General features: G+C 44.3%; 1 protein-coding gene across 1 annotated transcript in view; it reads right to left on the bottom strand.

The window, feature by feature from the left end:
- The window catches only part of LOC103176723 (FYVE, RhoGEF and PH domain-containing protein 5), a 62,606-nt gene extending 49,675 nt beyond the window's left edge, over nt 1-12,931 (bottom strand). Inside the window, exons 1-2 of the mRNA XM_042339707.1 lie at nt 12,745-12,931; nt 6,125-8,744 (exon numbers count right to left, since the gene is read on the bottom strand). Coding sequence (XP_042195641.1) covers nt 6,125-8,744; nt 12,745-12,754 — 2,630 coding nt within the window. The 5' untranslated portion in view covers nt 12,755-12,931. The remainder of the gene's footprint in view (nt 1-6,124; nt 8,745-12,744) is intronic.
- Between the last annotated feature and the right edge of the window lie 3,689 nt (nt 12,932-16,620).

Below are 16,620 nucleotides of genomic sequence, written 5' to 3'. Positions count from 1 at the left end.
GTGCATGTTGTTGTTGTTCCAGACCACACAGTAGACTATGTATAAACCACAACAGTGTAAAACCACATCTTTACTCATCGAACACATCATACCACATTTATAGCTGCTCGGATTTTTTTTTGTTAAAACGTTAGGAACGTATTTGCTCGTCGAAAGGTGTATTAAATGTAAAAGCATCCTGTGGAAGGACATGCAAATAGCCCCAAACAGTTGCAAGGCCCAAACAGGCACTCAACTGAAATGAAGAGATCCTGTTGTTCTTCCAGCAATGTACTTCACCACTTCATCTCCTTTCACTGATCAACCCTCATTACTTTTTTAACTGTTTCAATTGCTCATATTTCCCATGTGTGCAACAATAATGCTTAATCAGTCAATTAACACGATAGAAACGCACCCAGCAAGGAAAATCCATCAGTTAGGAATGACAACAGTGTTCAAACTGTTTAACAGCTTGTGCTTAAATTGTCATTTGTGTTATTTTTTTCTGGAGCCATTGGTGGATGACGAAGCTTGTAGCATTTCCATTGATAGAATAATCCTTGCATTTGATACAGTGCCTTATTACCTCCTCGAGACGTCTCAAAGCGCTTTGCAGGATATATATATGTATATATAGTAAATTGACTATTTTGTGAGCGAAACGTGGCAGCAGTGTCCCACAAACAGTCGTGGATTGAGTGACCAAATTGTGATGTGTATGTGATGCAGCTATGTTAGACCTCGATAGCGCAGTAATTAATGAGTACCAAACCACACACAGAAGTGGAGATAAGAGTTGACTCAATGCTCCAAGACGCTCTCCTGGGTGAAGGGCACTATATGAATGCGAGTTGTTGTTTTGGTTTGGGTTCAATCATCGAGTACCCAAATCTGTGCTCAATTCAAAGTTTGATATATCCCTTGTCTTTTTCTGACTCCACGGTGATTGGTAGCAGCAACCAACTAAGGCTAAAGTGAGAACAAATGGGACCGTTTTTATTGTTCAATTTATATTTTGGATAATTATCTCCATGCCAACTTGAAGTACAGTTTGGGGAATTTCTATTGTATGAATTAAGAGGAATCTACATCTTCAAAAGAGGCAATAAAACTGAGTAGAACATGATAAACAGAAAGAACACATACGAGTTCAAATGCAGGCAGAAACAATGGGGTTTGGCTGCTTCAGGGCCAACACACACAGCAGAATGTACCACCCTGTTTTTGTAATGGAAAATGGCTTTCCTTAACAATGAAAACAAAGCTTGTGTAAAAAAAAAAGGCAGCATCAAGTCCCTTAAAACAAACACGCTATGCAGCTGACATAGGATTGGCAACACCACTCAGATCAGGATACGTTTACACCAGGTTTCGCCCACAAAATACACAGTCAATTCACTTTGCAGTACACTCTGCGAAGCACTTTTGAAATGTCTTGAAGACGTTTCAAGGATAAGAATGATTAGTAGTATTATGTCAGGCACTGCAGGAACCTTGTACCACCAGTCAGGTCCATTATGTCAAATTAGAGAATCCATTCAAACTTTATGTTTCCCCACTTCCAATTTTCCCTCAAGTAAGCAAACAGCCATCATTCACCTGTAAAGCGAGACATTTAATATCGCCAATTCACTTCACAGTATATTCTGTGAAGGGCTTTGATACGTTTCGAAGACTTGATAAGTAAAGTGCTTTATCAAATGCAAGGATTATTATTATTATTATCATCATCATCACATTCACTTCCTTCAAGATACCACACCGTCCCCCAAATCCCTGCGCTTAATGTGAACGTCAATACATGTCTGTCTGCACTTGGAAGTCCTTGGCAGATGCTGCATTTTAAAATATTATTCTTTTAAAATATAAATCATGCACTTAAAAACATTTTAATGAGGAGATTTGAACCGGTCATATTCTGGTTAATGCATAAAAATGCGTAACTAGGTCAGAAAGATGTATTGCACTTGGCTTGCTGAGCAAACAGCAGACTGGTAAACCCTTGTACCTCAGTCACTTAATAATTCCTTCAACAAAATCAATTTAATCAAAGGAAACAAACTGTCCGCAAGAGTTTGTGTCGCGGATAGAATTGATTGGAAGTGCTAAACTATTCCAGGTTCAGGTGAAATGTAATGGTCGGGTGAGCAGCTCTAAAACTAGGCTGTGGGTAAATACTTCAATTAGGAATTGTGTCCAATATTAAAGGATAGGGGAAGGATTTGGTAAATTCAAAATTCTATTTCATCTCTCCCCCGTTTTCTTCCCTAATCATCTCAAGGACACCATGCTCCCTGCTGGATGGTTCCATAGGCGTTCGTACCCTAATAAAAATCTTTATTACTAATAATTAATATTACTAATTTAATACTAGAGAGACGGTGGAAGGAGAAAGTGTTGTTTGTTTAAAGAACAAATTAAATGGATTTCTGCGAGAACATAATATTTCGGGATACAATGCGGTATATCGTTTGGGACACGACGTGTCAAGCGACTGCCAGGATGGTGGAAGGCGAACTAGCTGGACCTTGGTCTTCATTCACGAGGAAATTCTTATGTTCTTAAATTCTTAGTACCCCCAGAGACAACTCATCAAAGAGGCCATCTTTCATGTACAAGCGAAAGGAATCACAGCCAAGCAAACTAGTGTATCATTCATTTGATACCCATGTACATGTGCTTCCCAGTATGCATAACTAGCAGCAGGAATCCTGACTTGGCGCTTCCTTAGCCCGAAGGGTTAACTGAGACTCCTCCCGAGCTGCGCAGGATGGAAGGAGAGGAAAGTTACCCAAAAGATATCGTCAAAGAGATGGGTCTTCAGGCAGGTTTTGAAGACGGAGAGAGAGGAGGAAAGGCTCCACGACTGGGGAAAAATGGCTAAAAGTTTACCAAATAAAGGTGGGGGCAGAATGAGGGGATCTGAGTTGGATGTCCTGAGGGACGGGAGCCAGTGGAGCCAAGCAAGGATGGGGTGATGGCCTTGCGGTGCCTATTGTGGGAGGGCTGGGGCTGCAGAATTCTGGATCGAGCCGGGACTTGGTGAAGGTGTGGATGAGTGTCTCTGTAGCCTTGGGGGATGGTGGGGAGGGCTTGAGATAGGGGTGAAAGCAAGCCATGTTGCAAAGACAAGGGAAAGCTGAGGGAGTGAGAGGCAGAGAAATAGATGTCTGCCATTCATGATCGTGTATAAATGGATCACGTCCCTAAGGCTGATGTCTCATCAAGGAGAAGCATACCGATGGTGAAGGATAGAGCCCTGAGGAACTCCTCATGTAATTACGCTGGGACAAGATGAGAAGCCATTGGAAGACACAAAGTGAAGTTGCTGCTGGGTTGGTAAGAGTGAAACCAAGAAATGACAGAGCCAGGGAGATGGAGCAAGGACGAAAGAGAAAGAGAGCGAAGGAAGAACAGAGCGGTCGACGGTCTCAAATTCAGCAGAGAGATGAGGGAAGGACAAGGAGGAAAAGGGAATCCTGGTTGCAGGTGAGAACACTGTTGGTGACTTTGACCTGGGAAGGGTCAATGCTGTGGGCTGGGTGGAAGCCAGAATGGAGGAATTCATGGAGGGAGTGGTGGGAGAGGAAGGAATGAAGCTGGGAGGTGCCGAATTGTTCCTGGACCTTGGAAAGGAAGGGCAGTTTGTAAATGGGACAGGAGCTGCCAAGCATGAAGGGATCCACTGAGGGCACTTGAGGAGGGGTGTGATGATGCTGGCACTTTTGAGGCGGGGATACTGTGCTTTTGAAAAGTGAGAGATTTTTTGACGTCGGCTAGCAGTGTCGCGAGGAGAGGAATCTAGGCGGACAAGAGCGGTGTTGGAGTGGGGTCAAGGGAGCAGGTGGTGGGTTTCTTGTGGGATGAGGGAGGCATAAGTAGGGACAAAACTTATAAGTTACATAATTCTCTGTTTTTGTGTTTTTCTGGAGAAACCCCCAAGTCCTTTGTTCAATCAAAAAGCCTCCTGGCCAACCCCATAACTTGGCTGAATCCCAAAAGGTAGACCATATTTGTCCACTGTTGCATGCTCTAGACCTCTGCAATTGACAGAAGGTTCCTCTGCCCTGGATGACGATACAATCAGAGCAATGGTGGAGCAAGACAATGTCTCGCTAGAGGACAATGAATATGATGTGCATCCATCAGGAAACCACAAGACAGCTATGGCAAAATATCTTTGGTGAACACTTCCAATAATAGTTCCATGTACCCGTATCAACGTAGACCTTTCCCAAAGTGATAACAACTCTGACTTTAGGGCCCATGGTCGATTCCCGGCAGGGCAAAACTTTAGGCAAGTTTTCCTACTCCACATACACACTTCTGTTTATCTATTAATAAATAGGAACCCGCTTGTTAGATGATTGGGGGATCACTTTCTGGGGGTAATAATCCCTTCAAAAACTACTACTAATAATCCACGACTGTTTGTGGGACGCTGCTGTGTGCAATTGGCTGCCGCGTTTCGCCCACAAAATACACAATCACTACATTTCAGATCACTCCGTGTTTTGAGTTGTTTTTGAGTATGTTTTGTCTCCATTTTGTTAGCGTATGATGTCGTTTGCGGCCAGTGTGTATTGGCAGGAGGGAGATTCAGACAGTAACATAATCGCAGCATCAGAATAATGCAACTCGGATGGTTTTGTTGAGCTCTCATCATTAAAACCATCATTTGTGTTGGAGCTTCATCAATGAAACCATCCATTAGAGAAAACAAAATCCTTGGAAAAGTCCTCGTGTTTCTCTGAAACAAACAATCATACTTCTCGTAGGGAAATGATGGCGTACAACAAAAACAACTAAAAAGATCATATTCAACAGTAGCAGCCAATTGGATTGAAAATCTTAAATGTCTCTCATTGTCAATAAAGCAGACACCAAAACCTTTCTCTGCGTGATACCAGCCAGCAACGTCATGGGCAGATATGGGCAGCAAGTGGCTCATGCATTTAAATTGGTACCAAATGATTGATTTATCTGTGCTTCCTTTACATGACATTTTCACCAGAATAGATAACTGCTCCGACCATAAGACGTAGGAGCAGGAATAGGCCATTTGGCCCCTTGAGCCTGCCCCGCCATTTAATAAGATCATGGCTGATCTTCTAATCTAATTCCATTTATCCGCTCTATCCCCATATCCCTTAATCCCTCTATCCTTTAGAAATGACAACTTGCTCAAGAATGGCTTCAGGTGCTCATTTGTCCCTATCACTTTTGCTGATGATTTAAAGTTGCAGTCTCTTTCGGTTTTGCTTGTCCGGACATGTTGGAAACCCTTCAGAAGCGCAGTGACTGGGTGCGTTTAAGAATACTGGAGATTGGTGTCAGACAAAGGAATGTTAAATGTGTTGAAAGAGGACTTCGAAATCAAATATTAAATTGTGATAATTTGGCAGGTTCAATTTGTCCATTTTCCTTGTTAGACAAACTCAGGGACTATCCTTACAATAAATGTAATCAGTAAGAGGTGCTTTTTTTTTTTGCAGCTAACGTTACAGTGATTTAAGATCACCTTAGGGAATGCTTAAATAACTGGTGTCAGATGAACCAGTCTGGAAGCACAGCTCAATAGAAGCCCAACACACGCTCGATGCAGGAGAATGGGGTGATAAGGGTTTTACTATCTTAGTGCAGTACCACGACGCACACTCTGGGCTCCTCCCAAGACTTGGTTCTTGCCAACCTGCGCCTAATACTTTCCGGAATTAGGTAAGCAGGATGTAACCCTCCAGGGAATGACAGAGAGATTGAGAGAGAGAGAGAGAGAGAGAGAGAGAGAGAGAGCGCATTCCATTCTTACAATCCATCTCTGGGATTTCTACGTGTAGGTGAGATGCCTGGAAATCTCAGCTTGGTTTGGAGACCCTTAAGCAACGGTGATGGATTTCCACGTGTCAGACACCCGGCTGACCGCTGCACCCCCCACCCACCCCAGAACCTGTGCATTTGTAATCTCAACTTTACTCCCATGCAGTGAGGGCAGAACAGAGCATCAGGAGGGTTTCCACAAGGACAGTCAAACTCTGGCCAATTCATGCAAAACTCTCAATCGACCGCGGGCCGGTTGCTGCAGAAAGAAACAAACTCTTAAAACCACAGACCAGCAAAAATAAAATCACAGTATTGGCATTACCTTTCAGATTCCTGGTCTACGAACTGCCTGGTGTCAAATGGCGCAAAGCTGCTCATGTCCACGTAGCCGTCGTTCTCACAAGCCGAGGAAAATGCTCTGCTGGGATCCTCGAAAAACTCGGTGAAGGTCCCAGCCCGTGCGCACCTTCTGGGAGGGATTTGGATATTTTCGTAGTCCGAACTCATGGCTGGAATGTTCTCGTAGTCGGAGGTGTCGGCGTTGGGGAACGAAATAGATCTCGGTTTCGTTAGAGGGAGCGACATATAAGAATGTCTTGACCGGTCCTCAAAGGACTCCACTCTGGACACGGTTCTGCTGAAGGTTTTTGGCATCCCTTTCTTCTTGCCGTCCTTGTAAAACAAAAACGTGGAGGCAGAGTCTGACGCCCTCATCTTGCCCGACCGGGATTTTAACTGGGGCGAGTTTCCCAAACTCCTTCTGTCAAAATCCAAAACCCTCGCCGACCCGTGATGGCCGATTTCGGAAGCTGTTCTGCACATGTTAACTTCCACCCCGATCTTGCTCTCGATCTTCTTCTTGAGGGACAGTTTGATCGGTAAGAAGCGCTTGAACGACGATTTCTTCTTGGAGCTCTGCTTCAAATATTTATCCGGAGATTCGTTTTCGATTAAAAGCGACGGTGAACTCTTAGTGATGGGTTTTTTGGTGATGCTGGCTAGTTCGAAAGGGGGTGGTATATCCACGACTGATGAAGGATTTGAGACACCAAATAATGGGACGTGGATTCTCTTTGATAAACTACTCGATGACACAACAACGCAGGGTTGAAAGAGGTTCTCATCTTTCCTCTTCATTCTGCTGTCCTCCATTGATGAGCCATCTGTTTCTCTACAAACAGAAATAGACAGATCCCTGCTTTCTACAGAATACGAGCGAGGGTAAAATAAGCAGCGTTTGGGTTTTACAGGTATAGTCCTTATGTTCTCACACAGTTCACCGTCCATCTTCACCCCACTGTGCTCCTCTGCAACTGTTCCGTCAGGTTCCTGGGATGAAGGTGGTGCTTCAGATTCTGGGCCAGTTTCTTCTGGAACAGTCTCTGGGACTTTGCCAGTCAGAGATCTTGTCCTGGTAATAGTGTTTCTTCTGTCTACAGTAAAAGCTCGATCGCATTCAGCCTCGCCATTGGTTTCGTCCACTGACCCCGAATCATCGCTCACAAAATACACACACGGCAAGTCGTCTATTTTGTCTATCCGTTCTGCTTCTTCCAACAACAATGGCCCACTTTCGTTTCCCGACTGAGGTTCTACTTCACTGTTTGTAATGTCTACGCCACTCTCCTCTGCACCTTCATTATAGATCTCGGATATCTCCGCAGTCTCTTTCTCCTCATCCAGCTCTCGGTTTTCCTCATGCGTAGGGACACAAGAGTCTGTGGATTCTTTTTCATCCAGATCATCTTTTTCTTCACGGACGCTCGATGATTCTCCGAAGTCTACCTTTTCACCATCGCCGTTTCTTTCTTCAAACACATCCGATGTTTCTGTGGGCTCTTGTTCGGCTGTAGAGATACACAATGATTCTGTATGTTCTTCATGAAGCTCACTCTGTTCATCATCTGCAGGGACACAGGTTAATGCTGTTGCTTCTTCAAAAGGATCGTTTTGCTCTTCAGTTTTCAAAACAGACAAAGATTCTGCGTCCTCTTCGAGGCTGTCTGGCTCTTCAGTGCGAGGGGTATTTGACGATTCTATTAGCTCCTCATTTAATTCTTCTTTGTCTTCAAATGCACAGATGTCTGATGATTCGATGTACTGCTCTTCATCGAGCCCCTCGTTCTCTTCCATTATACTCGATAACTTATCGTCAATGCAATCTTCATCATTAACTATATATACCTCAGGCACTGAGTCGCTTTCCAATAATGGTTCAGGATTTTCTTCTGAAGTGCACTCATCTAGAACAGTATCAGTAAGAACAGCATCGCCATAAGCTATGTCACAGTCTGGACCTTCTTCAACCACTTCACTCTCAAGGAGTTGTATGTTTGACAGGTCTTCGCTAACGCATGGATTATGAGCGTCTGTGAATAACTCACTATCCTCAAATGTTGGTTCTCCCTGGGGGAACCCATCCAGCTGTGAAACACTGTCCTCCTCCAGTGGAACTATTTGGCAATCAGTGTCGTCTGTGTACGGTTGAGCGCCATCTTCCCTGCATTCATTTTCTGTTTCATTCTCTTCAACAACGGGCGATTCCGTCCTTCCTGATGCACTTTCAGCCTCTCCCAAAACGTCTGAAACCAAAAGACCAACATTTGCAACTTCCATATTGAGCAACCGATCAGATGCTGTAGAGTTTTCAAGAGAATCACAATTCAGCAATTCTTCCGAGCTTAAATCTTCACTCATTGCTTCCTCAAAGCTCTGGTTTACCTCTTTGGGATCTACGTCAGATGAAAGATCCTCATTGCAGTTCCTGCTGCTCGAGGCATTATCTTCATCGAGACTTCCAACTTTTTCAGTCGGGTTTGTCGATTGACTCTCTTCAGTGTCATCTGACGAGTCAACATTTGCAGTTTCGTCATTGATACCCTCATCTTCGCGGTGCAGTTCTTCAGGACTGGCGATGTGTTCATCGTTTGCATCAACTTCCTCTGTTAGACAAACACCTTCAGTTATTTCTATTCCAATAGAATCCAAACATATGCTGTTGCTCTCATTTTCCTCATTAATTTCCTCTTGAGAAAATGAGACTTTCCCATTAGTGCATCGGTTTAGGTCATTGTGCTTGTGTAACTCGGCAGGTTTTAGCTCGGCAAACGGCAGGTTGTTGGGCACGTTTGGTTTGGGGGCAAGCGGTGGTTTAGGACCCCTGGACGCTGATGTTGGGCTGGGCAGAAGATCTGGTTTTGGTACCAGAGAAGGATGGACTTTTGGAAGAACCAAATGATCCAGAAACTTGGGTTTTGGTGCTAAAGGTGGTTTCTTAAGGTCTAGAAAAATATATAGCAATTAGATTTTGTACAGACATAGAGTGTGAATGTACGTTAGCACACAAGAACACTGACGCGCCTCAAGAGTACAAACAGGGAGTGGAGAGGTAATTGAAGCCTCATGATCGAGTCTTTATAAAACCTGATTATTCCTAAATTGCAAGCTGTTACGGATAGAGTTTGTCTTGTGCTACTGCTTCTGAAGTGCAAATTAATTCCTTCAAACAGGAGCATCTATCAAGGTTCAGCATCTGCTCATCAGGCAATTATGCTTGATAAACTATCTACCCTTGTTAATTAAGGTTTCATTAAGCTGAATTGTAAACTGCTCTCTGTGGGGGAACTGATTGTCTCAGCACAGACAGATATTTTGCTGCACTTTTTAAAGAACTCGAGGATTCCAACCAACCCATTTAATCGCTCGAGAAGATGATCTGCAAAGTTACTCCGCTCTCCCTAATTCTACTCGTAATTCGCAATCTCATTCCTAAACGTACACCTGTTCATAAAATAAAAACAGAAGTCGCTGGGAACACTCAGCAGGTCAGGCAGCATCTATGGAGAGAGGAAAGTGGGTTAACGTTTCAGGTCGATGACCTTTCGTCAGAACTGGTGGGATGTTGGAAGGGAGCAGTTTATCTATAAGGACTTCTATTCACCTCTGTTTAGTTGTTAATCGATGCAACATTCATTTCTTTTGCTTTCATTTATTCCATAGAACCCTGGACATTTATAGCAGAGAAGTCAATATATGGGCCATTGTGTCTGTGCTCTTGGAAAGAGCAATCCATGTGCAGGGGGAAGATATCATCCTAACTCAAGGATAGCTCAATGACTGTTCATTTTATATTCCTCTCCTCAATTCTGTTCTTTCCGATGGGATGAAAGCCTCCTCGGTGTGTTGTCTGGGAAAATCCTGCATTGAACAAGTTTGGAAGTTTGGATCATGTCCATTACATCGGAAATCTCATTCCAAGAGGCTACAGGCTGGCCAATGTAGGAGATGTAGCAGCGTCTACACTTTTGAGGTACAATACATTGTTGGAGAGAGTACAGGTAGCTTTGCTCTGCATCTCACCCATGCTATACAGTAGCTGAACTGATGTACCTGGGGACGGAACAATGTAGAGGGAACTTTGCTCTGAATTTAGTCTGTATTAAACGTAGCTGGAACTGCTTGACGTTGACAATGTGTGTCCAGAATTTCAAAGTCTTCCAGTCTCCAATCTTTCAGTTTGACAAACACAAAGTTCTCCAAATATGCTTTTGAAACAAATATCGACCAGAGGCTTGAATGAGACCATTTGCATAAGGTCAAGAGCATCGCTTTCTTATTTGGTATCTCACCTGAAGCCCTACATTAAATGTTCAAAGCAGGAGGACATGTTATATAGTAAGAGTAATCTGTGCCTTCAGCTCCCCTCTTGACTCTCTACCCACTCCTCGCTCCCTCCCCTCACCCTGACCATTTCCCCCCTGCTCGGGTCCCGACCCAACTATCCAGCGCCTTGGGACGTCCTCCCGACGTGAAAGGCACTCTATAAATGCAATCTTGTTGTTGTTGTTGTTGCATGTCTGGCATTTAGGTTAAAGCCATTCCCTCCATCGCCTGCTTAGGTTCCTCCCCTTCCAGCTTCCACCCTTGTCAAAGTCACCAACGACATACTCTCTTTGTGACCTGAGCTCAATCTTCCTCCTTATCCCCCTCAATCGCTCTGCTGACAACTCCATCCTCCTCAATCACCTTCCCTCCCTCAACCTGTCAAGGTACCACCCTATCTTGGTTCTAATCCCTGTTTGACCCATCGCCTCCACCTCCAATGTCTCACCTCCAATGGTTCCTCCTCCCACCCTCACACCCCCCCCCCCCCCCCACAGCACATCTCGGGAGACAGACAATGGCACTCAGCTCCCCAGAGTGAGGACAGCATCCGCTCACACCCATCATCCAGGATATTGGTAGGGAGCACAAAGCTGTCTTGTGCCGCTTTTCACCCACGAAATATAAAATCAATTCGCTTTACAGTGTATCCTGTGAAGCGCTTGGAGACGTCGCGAAGGTGTGATAAGGCGCTGTATCAAATGCAAGGATTATTATTATTACTGTTGTTGATCATTTTCCTTTTTTTTTCTAGCCCAAGGACATCGAGGCTATTTGCTGTCTCTCTCTACTGTTCACCTGAGATCAGCTAATTCTGCACAACATCGAAATGGGGAGCTTCCTGATCTGTCGGCTTCTCAACATCCAGAATAGATTTGTTTTTCACCCACAGCAGCTCCCTTTATCAACCAAATCAACATGTTTGCCCACCCATTATGTTTCAACTCAGTTTATAAGCACAATGAAGCCAAACGGGAGGGGGGGGGGAACTAACCCTTTGAGCACCAAAAAAAATAGTGACCTCAGTCCACCTGCTGTTCCCTTTCCTGACTTACACGGAAACATTTCAGTGCGGTTTTGAATGAAAAATATTATTATAAAAAAAAACTTCTGAACGCTTGGAGCCCCCCCAGTGCATTTTTCAGCATTCGTCTTTAACCACACACCAAAAAATTACAAAGGTGCATTTTCAGCTGAAATGTACCGCGTGGTACCGAAATTTTTCTTTTCAAAAATCGAGTTGTGCCCTTTTATTTTAAGAAAGGCCAATAATTCATTCATTCATTCCATTAATTTCCATTCCAGTGCGAACTCTTAAACACGTGTTAATCCTTATGCGCGGTTTCTGATGTGCCGTACATTATAAAGCAGTTCGCTAACAATGCTTGTGGTCTGTCTGTTTTAGAGATTGATTTAATAATAATAATAATAATCCTTGCATTTGATACGGCGCTTTATTGTGTCTTCGAGACGTCTCAAAGCGCTTCACAGGATATACTGTACAGTGAAGGGACTGTATACCCGGCGGACTTAAGAGAGACAGAATCTGAAGGGGGTGATAGAGAAGGGATTTCACTTCAAATTCCCCAAACTTGCAACAGCTGGAGAAGCAGCTGTTTTAAGGTCTTAAAAGTTTTAAGGTCTAAAAACCCAGACACAATGCAGCTTCCAATACAGTAGCCAAGAACTGAAACTTGTGGAGTATAACAGTTGTTACACAGACAAATAACATCAAACAACTCCCCCGAAAAATACGCATAACATATAGATTGTGCTGTCAGTGTCTGATGTGCTGTGCACCCGAGAGCTGAGATCATGTCATGGAATGGATTTTAACACAGGTTTGCAAAGAGTTTGCACTGGAATTGGAAATTAATACGATATGAGAAATTAATTGTTTGCCTTTCTTCTTGCAGTTAAAAGAACAATTTTTTTTAATTTTAGAAACGAGAACAAAAATGCCAGTGGGTGGAATGGAGTAAGTTTTATGCCGCGATCCTTTTTTTTTAAAAAAAGAATAATTTGCAATTCCAGATGTTATTTCAAAGCTGTGTTTTTCTTTTCCTTTTTTTTTCTGATGTGAAAACCAGGGCAGGCACAGCCCTAACCCTGTCTAAACGGATGTGCATTCAACACAACGCCTTTTTTTCTCTCTCTCTCTTTCCCAACCCTGCCAAAAACCCAAACCCAACCAAAAAAAAATAAAATAAATCAAATCAAATCCAGGTTGGAAAACTGAGTCCCACCACCACCACCACCACCACATCTGAAAGTACTCACCAGGGTTCATTTTCAAAGTATCTTCAGAAAAGTTTTCGAGTCACCAGTGCAAAAAAAAAGAGAAACTTCTCAATTCATTCTCCAGCTCCGCAGAAATCCAAGAAAGTTCCTTCTTCTCATTCGTTTTAAACAGCACCAGGAAAAGAATTATTGACTGCAACAAAAAAAAACTCTCCTCTCTTTTTCTCTCTCTCTCTCTCTTTCTCTCTTTCTTTCCCCTCCTTCTCCAGCAGAGGTTAACGCAAAAGAAAAAAAAAAGAAAAAAAATCAATGATCCCTTTTAGCAAGATTTATTTGGCAAATTGGTGCTTTCTTCGCTGCTCCCTCAAGGCGTTGAGGGCTCCAAGGATTAGCAGGAGTTGCATTAACTGTCCTCCTCACTGCCCGTGTCCTTAAGGAGATGTAATCTGACACAGAGAGAGAGAGAGAAAGAGAGAGAGAGAGAGAGTCAGAAGCATTTCCCTTCTGTTCCTGCAGAGGAAGCTCTTTTACTCACTCATAGCAGTGTCAGTCTGCTATACAGCAACGCAGCCCACAACTGGACCTCTTTCTTAAACTGACACACACCAATTCATCTTTACCTCCCGCAGACTGCCCAGCCCTGAAAGGCAGGCACTAAAACACCAACAGCAGCGGGTATTAGTGGCAATTGCCCCCAGCCACCCTCCCTTGGGCACCAATGTGCGGTTTGCCATGCTGTTGTTGCTCGGTGCATACCCCCAACCCACTTAACCCTCAGGTTAAAACAAGGCACCGTTAAATGGAAGACATTAATGTGTGCCCCCAGGTCTTTTACCTGTGTAGAGGAAGGAGTTCCACACCTTTCCCTTCGCCAGTGCAATTTATTGCATGTGGCAACGCTGAACGTGGAAAAGCCCTCGAAGGTTACAACCCGCCCGCAGTGGGGTAACAACATGCGTAATGAGTGTTAACGTGGGTACACAGTGATACACTTATAATAATAATCCTTGCATTTGATACAGCGCCTTATCACATCGTCAAGACGTCTCAAAGCGCTTCACAGGATATACTGTAGCTTGAATTGACTGTATATTTTGTGGGGGCAATACGGCAGCCAATTGCGCACAGCAGCGTCCCCACAAACAGTCGTGGATTGAGAGACCACATTAGTATTTATTTATTTAATGAAGGGATTATTACCCCCAGAAAAGTGATCCGCCGATCGACTAAAACACGGGTTTCTACTTACTGCAAGATATACAGAGGCACGAGGAGAAAGGAAAGTTTCACCCTGTCGGGGAATAGAACCCAGGTCTCTCGCTTGCAAAGCGAGTGCTCTAACCACTAAGCTACAGGACTCCACAGTGTTATTAAATGTATAAATCTCAGGATCTCAGCGCAGAATTGGCCCATTTGGGGAAATAAAAACTGGAAAGCCTTTAATGAAACACAGATCGGAAGGTATCCACTATCCTCCTGCGAAAAGGCATGAAAGAAAGAAATAAAAATAATAGTCCTGGTCGTGTTGAAAAAAATCCCAAAGCACTTCACGGAATTTTCTGTAAAGTGTAGGGACTGAGTATTTGTAGGTTAATGTGGAAGCCAAAGTGCACATAGGCAATGCGTGACAAACAGCCGATGACTTATTAAATCTGAGCCACAACACCACCACATTACAGTTGTATGCCTACCGCCTATTACGTCGGGAGGACATCCAAGGCAAAGGGCATCCCACAACAGTGAGGAATCCCTTCTCCTTCTGAATAGCACCACGGTGGTCATAAACGTCCGCCTGAAGAGACAGACAGACCTCGATTTGACACACAATCCAAAGGACGGCGCCTCCAACAGTGCAGGGCTCCGATAAGCACAAATGTAGGACCTGAACGCATAGCCTTCTGCACGAGAATCAACTGCTTCGTAAACTCACATATTCACCTGTTCAACAACAACAGGTGTCGTCCGCTTGCTGGTTCAATGTAGTTATAACACATCGGTCTAGGATGTTTCAACAAGGCTGTAACCACCTTAGTACGGCAAGAACCCTTTTAGTAAAAGCAAAGGCTTTCGAACGAGGTCTTCTGGAGAGCCTAGCGTAGCTCCATAAGCAAAGTGGGGGAGACTCTGGCAGTTCCCGGGAACTTGCCCAGCGCCCGAAATGTCCCCAACACATTGACAAAACGCAGATAACATGTCTGAAGGGATGACACTCAGTGGGCTGTGGGGCTGTGAATCAGTGACTAGACCAGTTTTTGGAAGTGATTTGGGTGGAGTTCATGTGGTTGGTGATCTCCAAGTGTTTTGGCCGCCAAAAATGACATAATCATAATAATCCTTGATCCGACTGCATATTTTGTGGGCGAAACACGACAGCCGATTGCGCACGGCAGCGTCCCCACAAACAGTCGTGGATTGAGCGACCAAAGGACGCAGTTGGGCTGAAGTGGACACAGAAAACTGAGGCTCTAGCAGTGAACGCTGGGGGTTTCCTGCACATAAAAGCTGCTGTGTGATTTGGAGGAGTCTGCCCCTCGAAGATCCTTCACAACAGGAAACAACTCCTCTGGGCCCCCCCACTCCGTCAGCGAACAGGACTCCTGTAACAACAAGCAGTCTGACACTGGAACATCGCCTTTCTGTGGCCGGTTTGGGAAGTCCCCACTTCACAACAGATCAGGTTCAACGGACGGTGTCAGGGCATTCTGTGTGTGGGGGGGTGGGGGTTTCCCCCCCAAAAAAGATTCTGTTTTGAATGATATCGCCTGCGACGAAATAAATCTCGATTCTCGGTCGGTGTGGGCTTACAGCACGAAACCGACTGGTGTCGAAGGTCAATCTCATGGGAACAGACAGGAATAGGCCGTTCAGGACCTCCAGCCTGTTCTACCCTTTAGATCATGGCCGAACTGTATTGGCCATGGCACTATTGAAAAAGAGAAGCGAGATTCCTTTCTCCCAGCTCCGTGGCCCAACGGGACATTGCGTTGCACAAATTGGCTGCTGAGTTTGCCTACAAAATAGTCAGTGTGTGCTTTACACTAAATCTCGTAAAGAGCTTTGAGAGTCCTTCCAGCATAGAAGGGCTCGTATAAAATGCAAGGATTAGTAGTATTATTATTACTGCTCTGCATCGCTCTTTACTGCAGTTAGCTGAGAGCTCATGTTGACATTGGGGGTACTGGACGCTAATGTCATAATTATTTTGTTCCTTATTTGCCTACGAAAAGCAATCGCTGCACTTGACTGCAATTACTATAAGAGTCTTGGAGACATAATGCAACGGTAATAAAAAAAAGTGCCTTTCACTGTGATAAGGTGTACAAGTTCGCCGTCAAGGCACCGGTGCAAACCCAATTCTAATTCCCAGTCTAAAATCCAATTGAAAGGACCCTGAGCAAAACCCTCGTCTTTCTATTGATTTTTCCGCGAAGTCTCCGAAATGTTTGGGTTGAAACAAATGGATAGTTATTATAATAATAATTGTTGTATTTGATATCGCGCCTTATCGCGTCTTCGGGATGACTCAAAGCTGAAGTATAGTGGAAGTGAGGTCTCAGCAGTAAGCAGCGGATAAGCCTCCATGTACGTAAGCAACCAGCGATTGTAACTTCACTGTTGTTATTGCCAGGGACACAGCGTCAGCAGTACATGACTGATACACAGGGGGTACAGTGGAGTCCTTTAGCTCAGCGGTTAGAGCACTCGCCTCGCAAGCGAGAGGACCTGGGTTTGATTCCCGGGCAGGACAGGGCGAAACATTCGGCAAGTTTCCTTACTCCACACACACACCTCTGTTTACCCAGCAGTAAGTAAGATCTCAGTTATTAATCGATTGGCGGATGGCTTTTCCGGGGGTAATAAGCCCTTCCAAAAATTTTTTTATAATAATTGGTCACTCATTCCACGACCGTCGGT

This window comes from Callorhinchus milii, unplaced genomic scaffold (assembly GCF_018977255.1).
Source record: "Callorhinchus milii isolate IMCB2004 unplaced genomic scaffold, IMCB_Cmil_1.0 Scaffold12, whole genome shotgun sequence".
Classification (NCBI taxonomy): Eukaryota; Metazoa; Chordata; class Chondrichthyes; order Chimaeriformes; family Callorhinchidae; genus Callorhinchus; species Callorhinchus milii.
Note: the sequence above shows the minus strand (reverse complement) of the source record. Positions and strands in the feature narration are given on the sequence as shown.